Source organism: Nansenia antarctica, assembly GCF_963989245.1.
Source record: "Nansenia antarctica genome assembly, chromosome: 5".
NCBI lineage: Eukaryota > Metazoa > Chordata > Actinopteri > Argentiniformes > Microstomatidae > Nansenia > Nansenia antarctica.
In genome coordinates, this window is record NC_137690.1 from 10,139,005 (window position 1) to 10,159,641 (window position 20,637).

A 20,637-nucleotide genomic window follows, 5' to 3' on the forward strand; every position below is an offset into this window, starting at 1 on the left:
AAAAGAATCTCCACGGATCACTGTGAGATCACTGGAGAGTAGCATCTTGGGGTCACCAAGTCCCCAAAACCACCCTTAGATGCTATCTCCATGGCAATTATTTGGAAGCCTTTCCTTTCATTTCACCACACACATATAATCCCCTGGAGTAAGCTAAAACGCTACTGGAACTTTGACTGGAACCATGTTCTATGGTCAGATGAAACATAAATTGAGTTTTTTGGCAACAAACACTCACGGTGGGTTTGGCGTAAAAAGAAGGATGCTGTACTGAAAAGGACCTGATCCCTACTGTTAAGATTGGTGGAGGTTCTGTGATGCTGTGGGGCTGTTTTTCATGAAAAACATCATGAAATACCATGAATTTTTTTATTTGAATCTGGCTGCCTCTGCCAGGAAACTAAAACTGGGTCATCATTGGATCTTCCAGGAGGACAATGATCCAAAACATATGTCCAAATCTCAGTCATCTGACCTAAACCCCGTTGAAAACCTGTGGGCTGTGCTGAAGAGGAGTCCACAAGAGAGCACCTAGGACCCTGGATGATCTTCTATGAAGAGACATGGTCTCAGATTCCTTGCCCTGTATTCTCCAACCTTATTAGATGTTACAGGAGAAGATTCAGAGAGAGATGTCCTGTTTTATTGGCAAAGGGATATTGTACAAAGAATTAAATGCCAATAATTGTTATGTTAGAAATAATTATTTCTTGATGACAGATTTTATTTCTCTCGAAATAAACATATTTAAATTAAAGGTTGGATGTTTCAAATGTTTTTCAGTGTGACATCAAGCAAATAATGTTTTAACCCTTTTGACTCATCTTTACCAGGGGTGCCAATAATTGTGGAAGGCACTATCTGTGGGTGGTCTTGATCAAAATCCAACACATGTGTCTGTGTCTGTGTGTCTCTGCCTGCCTGTCTGTCTCTCTGTATGTGTATTAAGTACCTGTGTCTGAGAGTCTTGTGATCATCTTCACTGAGCTGACTGTCTGCCTTCATCACTCCTACAAGCAGAGACAGGACCAGAACGGTGCTGGTGGGCCACAGGGGGGGGGTTCTCTTCTTAAAGAAACCATGCAAAAAAAGAAACAGTACAGTGTCTGTAGCTCTGTCCCCTCTCCCCCTTCTCTGTCTGTGTTCCTAGCCAAACTGTTTCTTAACCAGGAGGAAAAGATAGGAATATTTTCTGAGATAGGAAGAGAGACAGGACCTCAGAATTTGAATCCTGTTTTAGATCACTGATAGGCGGGGGAAGGGGGGGTCTACTGCAACTTCCATTCTGTTACAAAATATATTGATATGTTTAGATGTGCAGTTTAGATCCATTTGATGTTATTTATGATGTTTGCTTTGCCCTTTTTTACTTTCATGTGGGTTTCAAAGAATCTGCCAGCCATAGTCTACTGAGTGGGAGGGTTGAGAAGGGAATGTTCTATCTTTCCAGGAGACAGGCTGCCTCTTGCAGACTTGCCACATGTACAGGAAGTGAAACCATGGCGATGCAGGAGTGTGTCATTTATGACGTGAGCCGGTAGGCTTAGAGCAGCTTGTGTGTGTTTTCTCTTCTCAACAAGAAGCTAGAGGCCACTCAGACCCAATCAAAGGACCTAAACCTTCATTACACCGGTGTTCTGTGACATCATCTCTGACCTGCGTCACTGTAGCTGTCGTGAGGGGAGAAACAGGGACTGGAACAGGAAGTAGCATAGTGCATCAGGTCTATCATTTGACTCTGATGGCCCAGCGACATAAAGAGAAGCCGCTCCACAGGTTCATTTGTCAATAATATACTTTCATCACGTGACATTTTCTTTGTTTACTCAAAATAGACAGCACCACACATTTGCATAGGAAATGTGTGGTCCTTCCTCGAGTGAGTGGTTGTCTGGTTTAACCCTCATTAAACCACAGAGTAAATTCATTTACCTAAGTTTAATCTTTAATACCACAGGACCTGGAAATCATTTCTGTCAATTTCCATACATACATTGCATTCAGCATACATTGCATTGAGGATATATTTTTTAAATAAAATTAAACATTTAAATTAAAAAATTAGGATATATTGGCCTGCTCTCAAAACTACAAATGTGATACAATCTCAATAGTGGGGTTTTTTCTGTACAGTTTATCTTGGCCTATGACACTATAGAAAGAGCTCTCAGAATTGTGAGCGGCGCTTTGTTGCCCGGGGTAACTGTGGATAAAGGTCTCCTGTGCAGTGTTGTTGTTTTAGGTTAGGGGGCTAAAGAGTTAGCCACCTTGACGATGGGGGAGGTGGGCTGCGTCTGGAACATTGGATCCTCTGAGTCAATGACCCAGAGAAAAAAATAAAAGATCACACCCTCACACACACACACACAGACACACACACACACACTCACACACACACACACACACACACACACACACACACACACACACACAGACAGACACACACACACACACACACACTCACACACACACAGTCATGCTCTGACGCAGACTCACGCAGTGGAAACAATGCATGACTCTCCCTGGAAAACATGTTTCTGTAATGTCCTTTAGGCCTAACATTCTCGTCTTTCTTGTTAGGCCCTGTACGTCAAATAAATTACTTTAACTGACACTGTAGGTTTATGAATGATCATGGATGATGGATGACAACTTGTAGTTGATGTCTCTTTCATGCAATTATTCTTCACAACTACTGTGCTGGAAAGTGTTTTACTTGGTAAGAGATATTTAAATTCTCAGTAGTATCACTAAATTCATCACCAGTGAACTTGTTCATCATGTTACCATACTCATATGTGGGGGTTTGTGGTGTTTTGCTGTAGGCCTAGTGTTAACCACAGATGTTGGCACTAGGTGAGAATGACAGTTTTTCCACTTTAAATCATTCTTAAAGTGCCCTTAATACCATACCAATACGTTGTGTCATGCCTTACACCATTGGAAAACCAATCACCATATGTAAAAAGGTCAAAGGGGGTCTGACTGAGGCAATATTCATTCATTCCACTTGATGACATCAGAGCATGTTGTTCTGCCCTGAAGGCTCACTAAACCTCAGAGAACCACCATAGGCTACCACCAAATGGGAGCTTAATGTGTCACATGATTTTTATTTGTAATTTTGATTGTAGCTTCTAGTCACTTCTTGAATAATTTCAGTTTCCTGTTTGATCTGCCGATCTGTTTCTTCCTCTTCCTTTTTGCATCCTGCTTGAGTGAAACCCTGTAGCGAGAAAGGCAACCCAATTTTAAACGTCCTCTTAAAAGGTTTTCTATCGATGCGTTCAGGGGGGATCAGATCAGTGGACCTGAGTAGGGGTAGTGGTGGTGTAGTGGATAGTGAGTTGGACTTGTGATCGGAAGGTTGTGAGTTCAAATCCCGCCTGAAACCACACCACTACTAGTGTGCCCTTGAGTAAGGCACTTAGCCCTCAGTTACTCCAGGGGGAATGTCCCTGTAATTCGTAATTGTAAATCGCTTTGGATTAAAAGCGTCTGCTAAATGGCAAAATTAATTAATTAAGATCAGTGCGTTCCCTCTGTCAATGCTGTGCTTGGATGTTTTAAAGTCACATAGTAGCCCTGGGAAACATTGTTGCTCTGTGAAGTCCATCCAAGGAACTTGAACGCTCACCATGGAGATGGTCATTTACCCTAGTTAGGCAGCTGTCCGTGTAGGCTTAGCTAACCCTCTAATAGCAATGCTGAGTGTAGAAACACGAGACGTACTGTAGGATTTATTCAAATCCAACTATAGGTGACGACAGTGTCATATTAGCACGTTGAATATAGCTCTAATTTAAGCGTGAACTTTGACATCCACCACTGTCTGACATCCTACTGGACACCGAAAAGACCAACAATTGCCTTCTACTGAATAATCTACCTGACTAACCACCAAAAACTGAGTTAAGGAGCCTGCTGCCTTCATGATTCAACCAACTTATTTTCTGTTCATGTTGATGGAGAATCGAGAATCATGTTGATCGAGAATCGAGAATCAAAAGTAGTTAGTTTCAGTTGAACAGCTGTGTTAGCTGTTTTAGGCCCAGTTTTGTTCTCTGGTGTGGTGTTTTGAGTAGGAGAGCGAAACACTTTACAGAGGAAGCTCTCACAGATATGCGTCAAAGGCAGTTGTGGTTTCACATGAATCAAATGGTATTACCACAAAAGAAGAAAACGAAATAGATCTGAATGACACAATACCAAGTCATATTTCGTTGTGAATTTCTGTAGTAGCCTAGCAGGGGTTTTACTACCTCTCCCTGAACTACACACATTCACAATATTTACCTCATTACTTCTTTGAAACCTATTGAAAGGAGACACTATACAGTACAAGCGGCAAATAAAAGACTAATCAGGGACACTAAAGAGTTCAAGATCAATTACATCAGAAGTTTATTTGAGCAGCTGATTTAATCAGCTCATACAGTGATAGGACCTTCATCTGCATCACTAATAGGTGGACCCAAGCTATTCACACCCCCGGGAACTTTTGTTAAGGGGGCTGTCCCCAACAAGCTTGGAATGAATGCCCTGTGGTGAGATTAAATACCTGGGATGAAAGGGTGTCACCCTGCACCATTCTTGTCCAGACCTGGGAGAAAGAGAGACAACAATACTCAGCTGACCCATTTAAACAAAGTAAAACTTGAGTTCCTCAGATTTGGTCCTCCCTGTTACTAGAGCTGTTATGTAACATTAGGAGAACTGATTCCCCTTTTTCCATAAAGTAAATGTGAAAGGTGGGAAGGGGGGAGAGAGAGAGAGAGAGAATACAAACATGTTTGTGCTACATGTGACGATTTCCCACGCATCTCCTCTGTTTGACTTTTAACCTTTGGGTCAACCTATAGGGGCGAGGTACAGTACAACACAGTGGACCTGAGTCGGCAGACTGACCGATCACGCTCCAACTACTAGGTAGCTCCTGCTATCTTATCTCCACTAAAGGAAAACACACTTGTGGCAGGTGGCAAAGTCCCATGACTGATTAGACATGTGCCATATTGCATTTATAAAGATTATGGGAAATGCTCTGCTGTCTACCTCACCAGCATCCATCTGATCTAAACATGTGATCATATGGCCAGGAGAAAACAAGGCCTCTGAATCATGTGTTATCTCTGTATAATGTCCTCTTGGACTATAGGCCTACACTAAACTTAAATTTAACTTAACGTCTAATTATAATGGATGCTTGATTCTGATTCCTCAGCACCATGGAGAAAGCAATAGCACGGTTCAACAGTCAGTGAAATATGTGAATCTTTGGCCAATTGAACAATCTAGCAACATGGAAAAGTATTATTCATGGGCAAAATCAATACACTTTCGAGAGACCAAATTTACCTTGCCTGGGTGCTTACATTGTGTTATTGGTAGCATTTCATACATCCCAAACGCTGCCTTACGATGACTACATTCCCTGTCTCAATGGGAACCATGACAGTCAAAACCAGAGACCAAGATGCAATGCAAAGTTTTTTAATGCAGTGATTTAGTTCTACAAGGAGAGCGTTTACCAAAATTATACAGGGTATAGAAAGCATTTATACATGCTGAAACGGATTACATACAGAAGACTCCGGAGCAGAATACACAAATAAATAAGATTTGTCTTTTTTAAACGATCAGTCCCCATCCCCCAAGATAAACAATTTACAGAAATACTGGATTTTCACCCACATTTTTCATACTGACTCGACAGTGAGTGAAAGATTTGAAGCAATCTTACAAACCACTAGCGATTATTAGTGATGCCAAATTATATGTCAAGAACTATCTCCCACAAGTCAATGCAGGATCGCCCATCGTACAGACCTGCTGTAATACAGGAGATTGTGCTTAACTTTGGTCTGAACCCTCCAGGGAGGGGATACTCTGGTGCTTATACATATATATATATATAAATATAATATATATATATAAAGCATAATGTACTGTAGTCATTTGATACTACACTAAATAGGCAGAATTGTTATGGATCATATATTAGTCGTATTACAAGGGTTTCAGACACTGATCAGTTGGGGGAAGAGTTCGTTGGCAAACACGTCGTCCCATGAGCCCTCAGAGCACAGGGGGGAGGACATGTTGCTGAAAGGGGAGGGGGACCGCTCGTATCCGGAGTCGCTGTAGCCATCCGTCAGGTAGGTCGTCTTCTCGAAACCGCCGAGGGCGGGGGAGGCCGCAGAGAGGAAGTCGTCACCGACCCCTTGACTTTCGGGGATGACCACTTCCTCCGGCTCGTCTTTGACACAGACGCTCTCGTCCTCCACCTCCACCTCGACGGCGGGGAAGGCCGCCTCCTCAATCTTCACCTCTGTATCATCGCTCTCCTCGCACTGCCCGTCGTTGGTCTCCACCTCCTCCACGGGCTTGGTGTAAATGTGATCAAAGTGGATCAGTTCATTAAGGGCCTCCAGCTTAACTGGTGCGGGCCCCAGAGATGAAGGTGAGGGGGGAGGTACTGAATCCCCCCCTCCGACCAGCAGCACCGCCGCCGGTTCCTCGCACTCCTGCTCACACTTGAAGAACAGCTCTGGGTCAAGGATGTCCAAAATGCCCAACAAGAGATCAGACTGTGGAATAAAGGGAGAGGGGGGGGGTTACAATTAACGCCAAACCGACAAGAAAACTAACAGGCCTTTCTCACATCAACAGGGCCTGCTTTGTTAAGAGTAGCGATGGAACGACAAAAACAAAATAGCCATGTCTCACCTCAGAGTCTGTAGAGTCAGGATTATCTGTATCCATTGGGAAGTCTTCAGATTTAGAAACTGCTGGGCCTGCACCTGCTGCGGAGGCACACATAGCCTGAGTGCTGCGGACTCAGAAGACCCGATCCCTAAACCTGCGTCGATCCCATTGGATTCCAATACCTGAACCTGAGAGGAAGACAGGAGGGGGGGGGGGGGGGGATTAATATACACAGTAGTCATAGGCTCTCTGACAACCAGGTGGCTCAACTTCAACCCTCACCCCTTTAAATCCTGTCCATTACTACTAAATCTTAATCCTCTTACCTTCTCTTCGGACTCCTCCTCGAAGGTGTCCAACCCAAGCCTCTCTCTTAGTTCCTCGTTCTCGTCGAGAAGGCTGCACGTCTTTTCCCGTAACAGTCTGTTCTCAACATGGAGTTGCTGGTTCTGGGGAAAAAACAAAAACAAAAACATTCACTTAATGCATGCATTTAAATAACTTAGTTATTAGCACCTGTTAATTAACACCAAAGTCATATGACACACTAGGGCCAGTAGGTTTTAAAAAATAAATAAATAATAATAATTACCTCCAGCTCCAACTCTAGAACTTGCTGTTCCAGCTCGCCCATTTTAGCTTTTTTTCTGTCTCTGGCTGTCTGGGCGGCGACTCTGTTCTTTAATTTCCTGGTACAAGAAAGGGAAAAAAGAGAATTACAACATGCATTTTACAAATCGCCGGCAAAGCAGATGATAGGCTTGAGTCAGCGGTTATTGCGCAATTCCCGGCCATGTTCATATGCCACGCAGGCAGAACAGGATCTCGAGCGCCTGCTCCAGATATGGAAAACTGGGTGGGTCAGTTTAGCTGTCACTGACTGGAATCCGTGCGGTGAGCCGGGAGGTTGAAAGGGCGATTATTATAGGGCCTAGGCTAGATTCAAATCTAAGATTTCAAGATGGCTTAGGAATACATGGGGTTGATTGTATTTTATTCGAAAAGAGGCGACCAAACCGACAGTAATTGCGCCGACTAGACAATTAAATCGACGCAACATTGTGTCCATTTCTGGAGCATCTGTGCTTTTTAGTCGGCCAATCAATTCCCTGCTGTTGCTCCCCCAACCCATGGTGTCACGAGATCAATATCCTTGCAATAAAACCTCGATTGCTCGCTAGATAATAATTAACTTACAAAAACAGCAACCTTTAAATATAGATCGGAAATATACCAAATTGTACGTTCATGCATGTCACTACTAACCTGCGAAGTGCCTTTTCTTCTGGACTCAGATGTGTGAGTCTCTGTCTCTTGCGCAGGGGGGGTCCCCCGGATGAGTTCGAGTCGGAGTCCGACGACGCCTGGTTCGGAGACGAGGGCATGACCACCGAGATGGACCGGGTGTAGCCCCCCGGGGCTCCGATGGAGGGCTGCTTCCCCGAGATCAGGAGGACTTTGTGGGTACCTCCCATCCCCGCTGTCACCACAACCATACTGACACTGTTTACCTTTAACAATTTCAAAAATATTGGGGGGGTATTCGTATGGTTTCAAAGAAACCACTAGTGTTTCCTTGGTTCGTTCTATGATCCCCGTCAGTTCTCAAATATTAAAATGGGGTGTTCCGTATGGAGCTATTTCTACAGTCGTGGTGAAATGTGATAGGTTCGCAGAGGCTGTGATGCAATCAAAGTACGCTCTCTGATTGGTCCATAGGAGCTGATGACATTTGCATTAAAAGTTTCTCCTGCGCACAAAATAAATGCCCCCCCTTGTTCCTGGTGTGTGTGATTTCCCGTCTAGCCGCCGACGCTTGGCACCAATAACAAACTTTGCAGAAATACCTGAGAGAAGATAGTGTTCGGTAAAAAAACAACTGTTTTTAAGTTAATATCAAAATAATGGTTCTGACCAACTAAGTACCTCTGTGTCATATTTGAAATCATAGCCTCTATAACCTGCTTTTTGCAATTGATTACAAATTCAGTAGTCCTACTGTACATGATCACATCATAACACAAACAGGCATGTGATGTGACTGACCATAATGGCCTAGGAAACAGTGTTTTTAAAATAGTTAATAGTAAAACACAGTTATTGCAATATATTGCATCAGTTTGCTTTCCCCTCTATAGACCTACACTATAATCCACCTACTTTCACTTTTCTTCCAGTGTAGAAGTTCATTGGTATGAGTGTTTTGAGCGTTATTCCTTTGTGATTTGAATGTAACTTTCTCTTTTGAAAAACATCATTACAGGTATATTGCAGCAAGAAAAATCGGTTTGGGATTTTCCCAGATCTTACTACTTTTTTACTGGCATCTTTAACATCCTTATAGAGGTGTGGTTTGTTATGCTCTCAGAATTGCAAGGAAAGTGTTGCGTAACCTTCCACATACTTCTCTATTGGAATTTCATCATACAAGTGAAACAAGATTTCAATCTCTGCTCTCTCTCTGTCCATGAAATCTATTTCCACTTTTACTGTTGACTTTCAGAATGTTTTTATAGAATAACTGTGAAATTAAGAGTTGTTGAGGCAAATCTGTTTTGTTTTTCTCTTTGGATATGTTAGAACTGTACCTTTACGTTTACCATTGCCTTTGATAAGTTACACATTGCTCCGTTAGTTCTCTTACTGTTAGATGGCTTTATGTTTCATGCGATGTTGTTGAGAGTTTGTTGTTGTTTTATTTTTATTTCTTTGTTTGTGTTCTTAACTACTTTTTTGTTTGTTTGTTATATTTTTTCCATTTTAATTCATTATGATGAAAGTGATGAATGATTGATTGTAAGAAGATTTTCATATCTGTTTATATCAATAATTCAGGATGAAAATACCATGACAATGGTCAGGCGCCCTGAAATTGCGACAAGCAAACATTATGAAATGTATGCATATATATCTGTCATGTTATAGTATCAGTGATCATTGGCTGTTTCAGATGAGATAGACGTAAATTCAGACCTGAGAATTGATATTCTATCAGACCACAGGTGCCACAGAACTAAACCAATTAACGATCAGGCAATATCACCCTGCACTTACTCAACGACTTCCTATATTTGTCAGCAAACACTCAAGGAATTTGCATTTGTGCTGTATCTAAAGCTGTGGGGTTTACAAGGTGCAGTTTTACTTGTGGGTCTGTCACCTCAGTGATAGCTGCCGGAGCCAGTTCAAACATGGGCTGTTTGCATTGTTTTTATGACCACAGAATCAACATCTGAAAAAGTGAGCGTTTCTTTGGTATTTACATGTTTAGTCATTGAGTGGGAGTAAAAAAAGAAGATGCACTGAACCCAGTCCCACTCATGAACAGGATCATATCAGGTCAATGTCTGTGTACTGTACTGTAGACCTCACAGGTTCAAGTTTCATGTATCTCTAATTAATTGGTGAGATCCTGTATATTGTCGCTCGCCATGATTAGTTTGTCTCATCAGTTTGAAATAGAGTCTGCTATGAAATATCATACAGGACAACAGGGGCTGAGCCAGAATACACTTGATGTTATGAATCCTTCTACCGCTGCTAGTTATAGCAGCGGCTATTTTTGGCTTTGGGAAGTTACCGGGGATCCCCTGCTGTTACATACCCCAGATTTGAGTGTCTGAAGTGCATACTCTGAAGTGAGCATCTATATTTACAGTAGCCTATACCCTAAACATATCATAATATAGGAGGGGGCTCTGAGGAGTACATAAGAGAATTCAGTACTGGGTCATTCTATGTCAAATCAACTGACAAAGGAGAATTTCCAAACTCTCAGATTGTTCAGAAATGGTTTCTGTAGTTAGAAACAGATAAGGTACGTGTTCTTGTGTCATTATTTTGTAGAAATATAGTTTAATCCCTGAAAAATAAGATAATTGATTGTACCCTAATTGGCCATGTTCATTTTTGTGGGATTCATGTAATATTCAATTGAAGAAACAGAATTCCAAGCTGTAGCTTCATATTACTTGTCAGACATAGAGAACTGACTAGCTGATACAATCTTCTAAAGGAGGAATTTGGAGGATTCATTGGTGACTTTTGGCCCCTGTTTATATTATCAGGTACTGTAGGACTTTGGTCAAATCAAATTTGGAGTTTGAAATCTATTAAGTATCATATGAATCCCACAAAACAAAACGTGGGTCCAATGAAATTAGCTTATTTCTCAGGGATGAAACGAGTAATTTTGGTGGAATTTAAACTCTTGGTCGGCACATATATCACAGATGAGTGTAATTGTCATTTGGACAGCTTTTTTGGTTTGTTATGATGCTTGTATATGTAACTGTTGTACTATATGTGTGTCTGTAGTTTGTTCAATGTTGTGTCTGTGTATGTAAGTTGTTTTGTCTCAAACTTTGTTCGCCCTGCTGCTGTCAGTCTCTCTTGAAAAGGATGTTATCTCACTGAGACAAACCTGTATACATAAGGGTAAAAACAGCAAGCGAGAGAGCAATAAAGAGAAAACACAGAGAGAGACAGAGAGAGAGAGAGAGAGAAAAAAAGAGGGAAAGAAAGAAAGAAAGAGAGAGAATGTGTGTGAGAGAAATGTGGGGGTGTCGGCTGGGAAGGGTTCAGCCAGAGCAAACAGCCTAGTAGTGGGTGGAGGCTGAAGAGTGTGATCAGGAGGACTAGCGTAAACAGCGGCCCATGGCTCCCCACAGCTGGGTGCTGTCCCAGGGTGTGAACCTACTCACCCCCTCCATTGTCTACGCAACACTGGGATAATGGAGATGGCTATGCCAGTACCCGCCCTGGTATACACACATGGGCGTCAGTGTTTAACAACCACAGCTCCTGCTTTCCCCATGCCTATAGTGTAGCAACCAGGCTCGTCTGGAATACAGCAATGTATGTCAACAACCTCCCCCGCAGGGCTGGAATTCATTCCATTTCAATTCAATTTCGGTCAATTCAGAAAGTGGACTGAGGAATCCTCATTGGAAATAAATGGCACTCTTCAAATTCCTGAATAGGAATTCCAGCTCATTTCCTGAATTTACTCATTTGAAATGGAATCCCAACCCTGCTCCATATGTCCATTGTCCACCACGCCTCTACTAAAGCATAAACAGACACATGGGCAATGATGGTCCTCCTTCATTTGTTGCTTGTGGCTGTGTCCTTACAGCTGTGACATACACAGGATGTAGTCTCTGGAGAAAACAGGGCTATATGTTACATCATAGCTATACCCCCATCTGGTACACATAAGGGCTGGAACAATGATATATGCCTTGTGCTCTTTGGGGGCTGGGGGATACAGCTTAAAATCAACAGTGGCCTCTGATCCACCCCCCTAATTATAGTATCTAAACTTGGTGCTGCAGGGTGGGTCCCTCCTAAGGCACGTACGTAGTGGTTAAGCTGTGACTCGCTTGGTAGGGCGAGTCACAGATTTACTGTGGACACAGTTACCTTTCCGTGCCTACCTCTAAAGCAGATTAACAATGTCCTAGATCTACAGTACATAAACAATGGCTGCAGTGTAAACCCACCTCTTCTAAAGACTTTAGCTACATAGTATCCTATTTAACAAAACAATGATGTCGGCATTCAACTATGCTGTCGATACAGTTGTGGGAATACAACAGAATCGCTATCGGACAAAACGTCTTGCAACACTTTCCAACTGTATTAGGATTAGGCCTAATGTGGAAATGTAAGTTGCCTCATCTCAGGTTTGGTTTTGCCTTACTGTAACTGAGAAGCAATATATGGCAATAGTCCCAGACAGATTAACTGCCCTGTAGCTTCAGTTTTGCCCCACCCGGACATCTTCATTTACTTAGGAAACTGCAACAGCACACAGAGGTAGCAAATATACTCAGTAGAGGGACGGAGCAGGATGTATGGGGTGGCATCCTGCAGGATGTAGTATACATAGGATGGGTAAATGTCTTGGGTTCATTCCTTTTCAAATTACCACTTTATTTATACAGGTAAAAAACACATTGAGCCCCAAGGGCTCATTTTCAAGTGTGACCTGTTCACAGGCATACAACAACAACATCCACCACAAACAAATACAATACAAAACCTGGCCTACATAGTCTAAAAGTAAAACTAGTCTAAAACAGTCTAAGATAGTCTAAAACTAAACTAAAACTACAAAACCTAAAACTAGACAGCTAAAGAGCTAGGGACAGGGAGGGGTCAGCAATGGGCAAAAGGGAGGGTCAACTCAATTGCAAGAACAAATCATAGACTTGCACTGTATCTATGTACTGTAAGTATCTGTATCTGTAAGCTATGACACCCACCATCTCAGATTGTTCGGAAATAGTTTCTGTAGTTTAAAAAGATGTGTGATAACATGAGAGGGTGCTCTGAGGAGTACATAAGAGAACTTAGTGCTCCGAGCCAAACTGCTCACGGAGTCATTCTAGGTCAAATCAACTGACATAAGAGGATTTCAAAACCCACCCTCTCAGATTGTTGTAAAATGGTTTATGTAGTTAGAAACAGATATGTATTCTTGCATCTTTATGTTGTAGAAATATAAATTTAGAACCCCAAGTTTTAAACTGTTTTAAATTGAATTCCAGGACCACGGAGCTGAGTAGCTAAAACTATTTCTACCATGACCTATTCTTATTTTTGGCCATAAGTGATATTTATTTTCTGACCTAATCAAAAAGGAACAGAGATAAAGTGGCATTTTACCCAGTATAGCCTTATAAATCATTGCACACCTATATTTGAGCCTACACAGAGTCAATGCAGACCAGCCAACAGTACTGGAGAGATCACAATGACGTGTTAGACATGGTAATAAAAAGAAAGAGAAAAAATAAAATTAACAATAAAAAGGTAATGAACCTGAGGGTTAGGGGGGTGCTCTCAGGGTAATGGTTGAGGCCTGTATATATGTTACGGTACATGTGGGAATAAGGTACATGTGGGAAAACTAGGGTTAGGGTTAGGTGCTACGTTGACTTGGTACATGCTGGCATGTCTAACCCTAACCCTAGCACCCTAGCACCTAACCCTAACCCTAGTTTTCCCACATGTACCGTAACATATATACAACATCACTAAAATCCAAGACCGACAGGAGTGTACACTGTAAAAGTTCCTTTCTGGCTTCTAACTTGTTCTCAGCTTGAGATTCGTTATCAAGTTCTCAACATGAACAGTGACACTCAGCTTGTCATCCTCCCAAACACCCACGTATTTGTACACTTTGACTTGCTCTATTGTATGTCTTTTTTAACAGGGAGTGCTCCAGATCGGTGTTGTAACACTGTGAGTGGACATGCATTGGCACCATGTAAAATGCCTATAATTCCTAGTTTAACCATAACCTAACCCTAACTCATCATCAGTGCTAATACACTACAACGTTGTCACCCACACAGCTTGATCGTTTTACAATAGAAGAGGTCCAGAGGATTCATGTGAAAAGATTGGGCCTTTATATCTGCACTATTCTTTACATTTACATTACATTTTCTACATTTAGCTGACACTTTTAGCCAAAGCGACTTACAACACATATATCTGTCTTAACTAAGTGAATCATCTATACATCAAAAAGGGACCAGGAACAGGGGCCAGTGGCAGTCACAATGCAAACATTTTTAAAGTTTTTATTATATATATATATATATATATATATATATATATAATAACAGTAACTGTACAGAGAGTGGTAGTGCAGGGTGAAGAGGTCTTTAGGAGACACAGTCAAGAGATGAGACTTCAGTCTAAGTTGGAAGTATATAGGCCTACTGTAGTTTATTACTGTAGTTATCTCATAGGCCTAGCAACACTTTTATACGTTATTTCATTACCTCTGATATGAAACCCACATTTTGCATGTGCCTGCCCCATGGATAGAAGTGAGAGGAACAAGAGAGTCTCAGTTGCTACTGTCTGCCGCAGTGCTACAGTATAAAGTCTGTCAGAAATGAAATAGTTCCGAAATTACAAATTACACCTTTGCAGCTAATTGAGTGCTATTGCTTGGGAAAAAGTCACAATTGAGCCAAAACAATTTGCTATGTAAATTGACCTGAATCCATGAGTGTAATGGTGCTCATTGTCAATCCCCCGTAATTGTCTTAGGGTCTCTGCCAACACTTTTTTGTTTGGCCGGATAAGCTACGCTTTGTTTGCCAGAGAGCTGACCTAGCGCTCTTTTTGTTAGGTGGGCCATCACATTTACCCTGCCCTCCCTGTACTGTCTGCTGCCTCAAAAACCAAAAACCAACAACAACAACAACATTGCTGGCAACAACACTATATGTTCATATACAGGATAACAAGACCGTGAATGCATCACCCATAATATCCTGTTGACGTTGTCATGTCAAGGTGGAAGGGGTCACTGTACAGTATCTTTTAGGAGGTTTATACAGGGGTGTTGAAGATCTACTGTAGCTCTGAAAACCTAAGGCTCAATCCCCCGTGAGAATGTTTCCTATGTGCACCCATACAGTACAGGTAGGCTGACTTTATTCACATTATGCCAATTATATACACTTTTCAGATGTATTTTAAGCCCCAGGGTAATTAGACTGGCATTGTGAAGAACCGAACAGCTGCTTTAGAATAAGTACACTTATTTCTCTAGAATAGTAGGCTACCATTTCTTTAGCATGTACACAAATGACTACAATAATGAAACTACAAGTACTGTCGACGTCGCACAGACATGACGCGTGTCTGACGTAGCTACGCAGTTGAATAACACAAGGCAACATGGCAGCTTCCATCAGGCTGCTGGCCCGGAGAATAGTCCGTGAATCTGCACGACATATCTCCCGGTCAAGTTGTCCTTCTGATCTGTCAGTGTGTCGGTGTTTTAGTCATGGTGCCGCCGGGGACAAAAGTACACATTTCGGTTTCGAGACCGTGCCCGAAGGAGAGAAAGCAGAAAGAGGTAGGCTGGATTAATTAAAATTAATACGATTATCAGTTTTGCAGGCGGAACGTCCGATTTTGAATGACATCTGAAGTTTATTGAGCTGGAAGTTACCATTTCTATCTAGCTAGTGGTCTAGAAACCTGGTATCAAAAACCTAGTTCACCTTGCATCACCTTCACATGGCCCAGTTAGTGTGTTGGTTAGGCTACACGCCCCCATACCACCATGTCATGCCAACCAGTGTGAAGTCAGTAATTTAGGGTGCACACATCCAAATAACTTGGTTGCAATCGCAAGTTATTTCGTCCTCTCTTTTCATTGACCTGTTAAACCCTTCCTTGCTCCTCCCTTCTGTGTGTGTGTGTGTGTGTGTGTGTGTGTGTGTGTGTGTGTGTGTGTGTGTGTACCTCCAGTGTACAAGGTGTTTGAAAGCGTCGCCCAGAACTATGACGTGATGAATGACGCCATGAGTCTGGGGGTCCACCGGCTGTGGAAGGACATGCTGCTTCACACTATGAACCCCCAGCCTGGCACACGCTTGCTGGATGTCGCTGGGGGAACAGGTAGGCGTTCAATTACTTATTGCTTAGACAGGATATACTGCTGGTTGTTTGCTGATCCATACAGTGTATACAATGGTGGGGATGGGGAGGTTAAACTGAGGATTCAGGGTCACTGACAGCCAGGCACTCTTGTCAATCATCAATCACATGTATTTGTACAGCCCTTTTTATATAGACTAATGTCTCAAATGCTTCACAACAACAACAATACTAAACAATAAATACAATACAAACAATAAGAATCATAGATCCATGAATCATAGATCCCCAAAGAGCAAGCCAAGCAAAAAAAAAACTCAAAAACCAAAAATATAGGGCACAGCGGAAAGGAAAAAGTCTGGAGGTATTGAATCACATATTGGGAGAGCTGAAACAATTGTGGGCTGGACCAATGTTGATATTCCTCATGCTCTGCTCCCTGCTTTGATCCATGTTGGATGTGTGTGATGGCGGTCCTCTATTAGAGCCTTCAGAGATCCCTCCATACCTGTGTCCCTACAGGCGACATCTCCGTCCGTTTCTTGGACTACGTGCGTTCGCAGCAGGAGCGCGCGCAGCGGCGGACGGCGCGCGCCCAGCAGACGCCCTCGCGGCAGGAGATCTCCGAAAGCTACAAGGAGGAGGCGGAGCCCCAGGAGGCCCGGGCCGTGGTGTGTGACATCAACAAGGAGATGCTGAAAGTGGGCAAACAGAAGACAGAGAGCCAGGGTCTCACCACTGGTAACTATATTAATAACACCTTTTAAATGACAGCTTTCCCACTGTTTTTTTTTTTTTTTCACTTTCGTTTTGTATATATTATTTATTAGAAGGTTCAGGAGTATTGGGAGAGAGCGGTATAGAGAAGAGGCATAGTATAGAAAGTTGTGAAATCGAGACTATAAAATCCTCCGCTGAGGAGAGACGTGATAAGCAAGCAGGGAACATCAACACTACACTGCGCTTACGCATGCCACCTTTTTCAAAGTTTGATACTCAGAAATAATACCTCTACTCAGAGCTCCTTCTCACTTGATTACCTTTGATGACGTGTAATGGACATCTAATGGTAGAGTATAGCATATGAGATGCCTGTTACTGTAAGTCACAGTGACTATACTATGTTGTTAGTCAATGCTCGTTAGGGGTGTGAACATGTAAACTCGTTGACTTTGAACCATCGTATCTCTCATTATTTCTATTTTATCACCTCACTCATGGATTAGTCACTTCGTTATCACTGATATTAATAAACTTATTTATCATATACACACAACCGTCATCACAACCCTTATCTGTCTTTACTATCCCTTTAGTACACCTTAATACCCTCAATGAATTAACTTATATTGACTTTTATCAAGTTTTATCAAATAGTTTATGCACTCCATACAGTGTGTGTGTGCGTGTGCGTGTGTATGTGTGTGTAGTGTATTTACAGTATGATTGGTGTTGGTGGCATAAGTTGTACAGTATGTTGCTCTGACGTGTATGTGTGTTTGACAGGCCTGTCCTGGGTTGTCGGGGATGCAGAGGAGCTTCCCTTCGATGACGACCAATTTGACGTGTATACTATCGCTTTTGGTATCCGAAACGTTACCCACATAGATCTGGTAATTCTTTGCTGTGCCTCCCTTCAGTGTACAACATCCACGGGTCCTTTCCTTCTCTTGCAAAATCTGCCTTAACTTAAGTCTTGTTTTATGTTTATTCTGACTTCACATTTTTATTTTGACTTCACGTTTTTATTCTGGCTTCTCATTTAGGCCCTGGAGGAGGCTCTACGGGTCCTGAAGCCTGGAGGCAGGTTCATGTGCCTAGAGTTCAGCAAAGTGACCAATCCCCTGCTAGCCAAGTGAGTGAGTGAGAGAGAGAGACCAATCAGTGAATTTTCTGATCTGAATTAACATATTGTATCTACCGGTAGCTATAACATATTCAACTGTGAACTTCATCACTGTCAAACCTGGGTAGATACTGAAGGACAAGATCTACAGTCATTTTCAAGTTTTGCTTAATTAAGATGCAGTCACTCATTAGAGCTATATAGCTCTCTAAGTGCAAATATAAGAGTTGCATTGGTCACATCAATAAATAGTGTCTCCCCCCCCACCAATAGGCTCTATGATACGTACAGTTTTCAGCTGATCCCAGTGATTGGTGAGGTCATCGCTGGTGACTGGAAGTCCTACCAGTACCTGGTGGAGAGCATCAGGAAGTTCCCAGACCAGGTGAAAGAGGATGACACAGCTGTGCCACTGTTTCCATAATCATTCTCAATGGGCCAGTTTCACAGACAAGGCTTAAGCCTAGTCCTGGACTAAATCACACTTTCAATGTAAAATCTCCATTGAAGATGCTTTTTAGTCCAGGATTAGGCTTAAGCCTTGTCTGTGAAACTGGCCCTTAAATGTTTTACCTGAATGAATGTTCCTCTAATATGCTAAGAGGCCCTATTTCAATGTCATTAGTTCCTCCTGGTTTATATTCAGTTGCATACGGATAGGCTTAAGCCTAATTCTAGACAAAAAAAAACAAGATTTTACATTGAAAGTGTGATTTAGGCCTAGTCCAGGACTAGACTTAAGCCTTGTCTGTGAAACCGACCCAACCCCCCAACACTTTTGATTACATGCCCTCATGACAGATGTCGGCTGTGTGTTTCACTCACTCTTAACTCCCTCTTCTCTCCTTCCCACAGGAGGAGTTTAAAGGCATGATCGAGGAGGCAGGGTTCTCTTCTGTCAAGTACCACAACCTCACAGGAGGAGTGGTGGCCATTCACTCTGGCTTCAAGCTGTAAGAGGAAAACACTAAAGCCTCCTCCATGACAACAACAACACTGTTCTAGGCTTGACCTGCCTGAGGAACTGTGGCCAATCAAGACCCCGCTTCACAGAGACACAGCTGACTCGGATGTACACGCAGCTAGCAGAGTCCACTACTAAAGAGGGAGCATTAACAGACGTGCTTTCTATACTGTGTTTATTTGCCGGATTGTGGAAAGGCTGTCTTTTTCCAGGTGATCCAATAGACAGTTACTTTATGCAGGTTTCTGTCATTTTGGGGTAAACACTGACTATCTTAGTCAAGCCTCTGTTCAAAGAGATATAACTATGAGCCTTATGAATGTAGATAATATTGTACCATGAGAACAGCGCTTGGCTATAAGGACACAGATTTCAGAGATGGATGTATATATGATAGCCTTTTAGTAATTAAATTACTAAATATCTACACATTTCGTAGAACAGATCTGGTTTACAATAAATGCAAACACTTGTTAACCTTGTTCTTCTTGTGTTCCTCTATACTGTTAATGTGGGGAAGATATCTACTTGCATAATAATTCAATTAGAAATGATTGAAAAATATCTTGAACAATTGTGTCCAAATCTTCTCATGTGAAATGTTGTCTTTAGTTATATTAGTCTGCCATCATCTGGTCAAGTAGGGTAACTACTGTCTGATCAATGTAATATACAGTACAAGAGGAATGCTCTATTTTCATCAGAACTACCGGTAAACGGCCATTTACCGTTTAAATACAGACGTTGTGATGACATCATCTAGATGTCTAATTCTTTTACTGTAAAACTTACTACCCAATGTGGTGCCATGTGCTAAACGTAGACTTAAGATGTAACACCTTTTATACTGTTTGCATGTATTCAGTTGATGTTTTTATTCTTCTTGTTTGTAATGAACAACTGGGTTGAAAGGAAGACGCCACAACATGAGTTACTTGAATAAAACTGTATATTTTACAGATCTTTGTACACTTTAATTACAAAACTGTATGGTACTAAATTTTTAAAATCAGTTTTTGGTCAGAGAATATTTAATCGTCTCGTGTGCAATTACCATGTATTTACAAAGTCTCATGTTAGTGATCTCTCAAAAAGCAACCAAATAACAACTCCAAAACGTTCATACACTCTGAACATAAGACATGGCTTAAAGATAAATATATTAGTAAATAAATATTCAGAGAACATATTTCCATTTATGAAATGTGCTGCTATACAGATACAGAAATATACACAGATTGATTTCTAGCCTTTCAAACATTTGTAAAATGGTAATGACGGAGAAAATAATTATATTCTTAAAAAATTAAAAAATATTAATTTTTTGTACACATTTTCTTTTTATACAATCTTCTTAAGTGCTACAAACAATAAAAAAAATTAAATAGTGACTCAAGTACCCCAAAATGTTATATTTGCAGTACATATCTGTATGCAAAGGCAAGATTAGATTCTCACTTTCATTGATTACGGCACTGGGTTAACATATAAATAGGGTTATTTTTCAAAACGATCGCCTCTGTGAAGAGAATGGGTACATTTCATAGAAACAGTATAAAACAGTCTGTAAAACAAACAGAAAAGCATGAATGATATTGTGAGCATGTGTATTGTGTGATTTTAAGAAAATCTGATAAAGATGCTTTAGGTGTAACTGCGTCATAAAAACCCACAGCTACAATACAAAATGGATCCCTTG

The 20,637-nt window shown here is 41.6% G+C and overlaps 2 protein-coding genes across 2 annotated transcripts; one reads left to right on the top strand and one right to left on the bottom strand.

The window, feature by feature from the left end:
* Positions 1–5,477: 5,477 nt before the first annotated feature.
* Positions 5,478–8,307, bottom strand: xbp1 (X-box binding protein 1). The gene is given in 6 exon segments (XM_080533096.1): positions 5,478–6,424; positions 6,427–6,590; positions 6,730–6,896; positions 7,035–7,157; positions 7,301–7,397; positions 7,975–8,307. Coding segments are annotated over 6 exon segments (1,185 nt in total). The 5' UTR covers positions 8,205–8,307; the 3' UTR covers positions 5,478–6,020.
* Positions 8,308–15,420: 7,113 nt separating this feature from the next.
* coq5 (coenzyme Q5, methyltransferase) lies at positions 15,421–19,852 on the top strand (the record flags this gene model as incomplete). Its single annotated transcript, XM_080531155.1, has 7 exons — positions 15,421–15,601; positions 16,000–16,149; positions 16,651–16,869; positions 17,635–17,741; positions 17,895–17,983; positions 18,248–18,359; positions 18,830–19,852. The coding sequence occupies 7 exons, from the start codon at positions 15,421–15,423 to the stop codon at positions 18,929–18,931; spliced, it is 960 nt and encodes a 319-aa protein (XP_080387281.1). The 3' UTR covers positions 18,932–19,852.
* Positions 19,853–20,637: the final 785 nt, after the last annotated feature.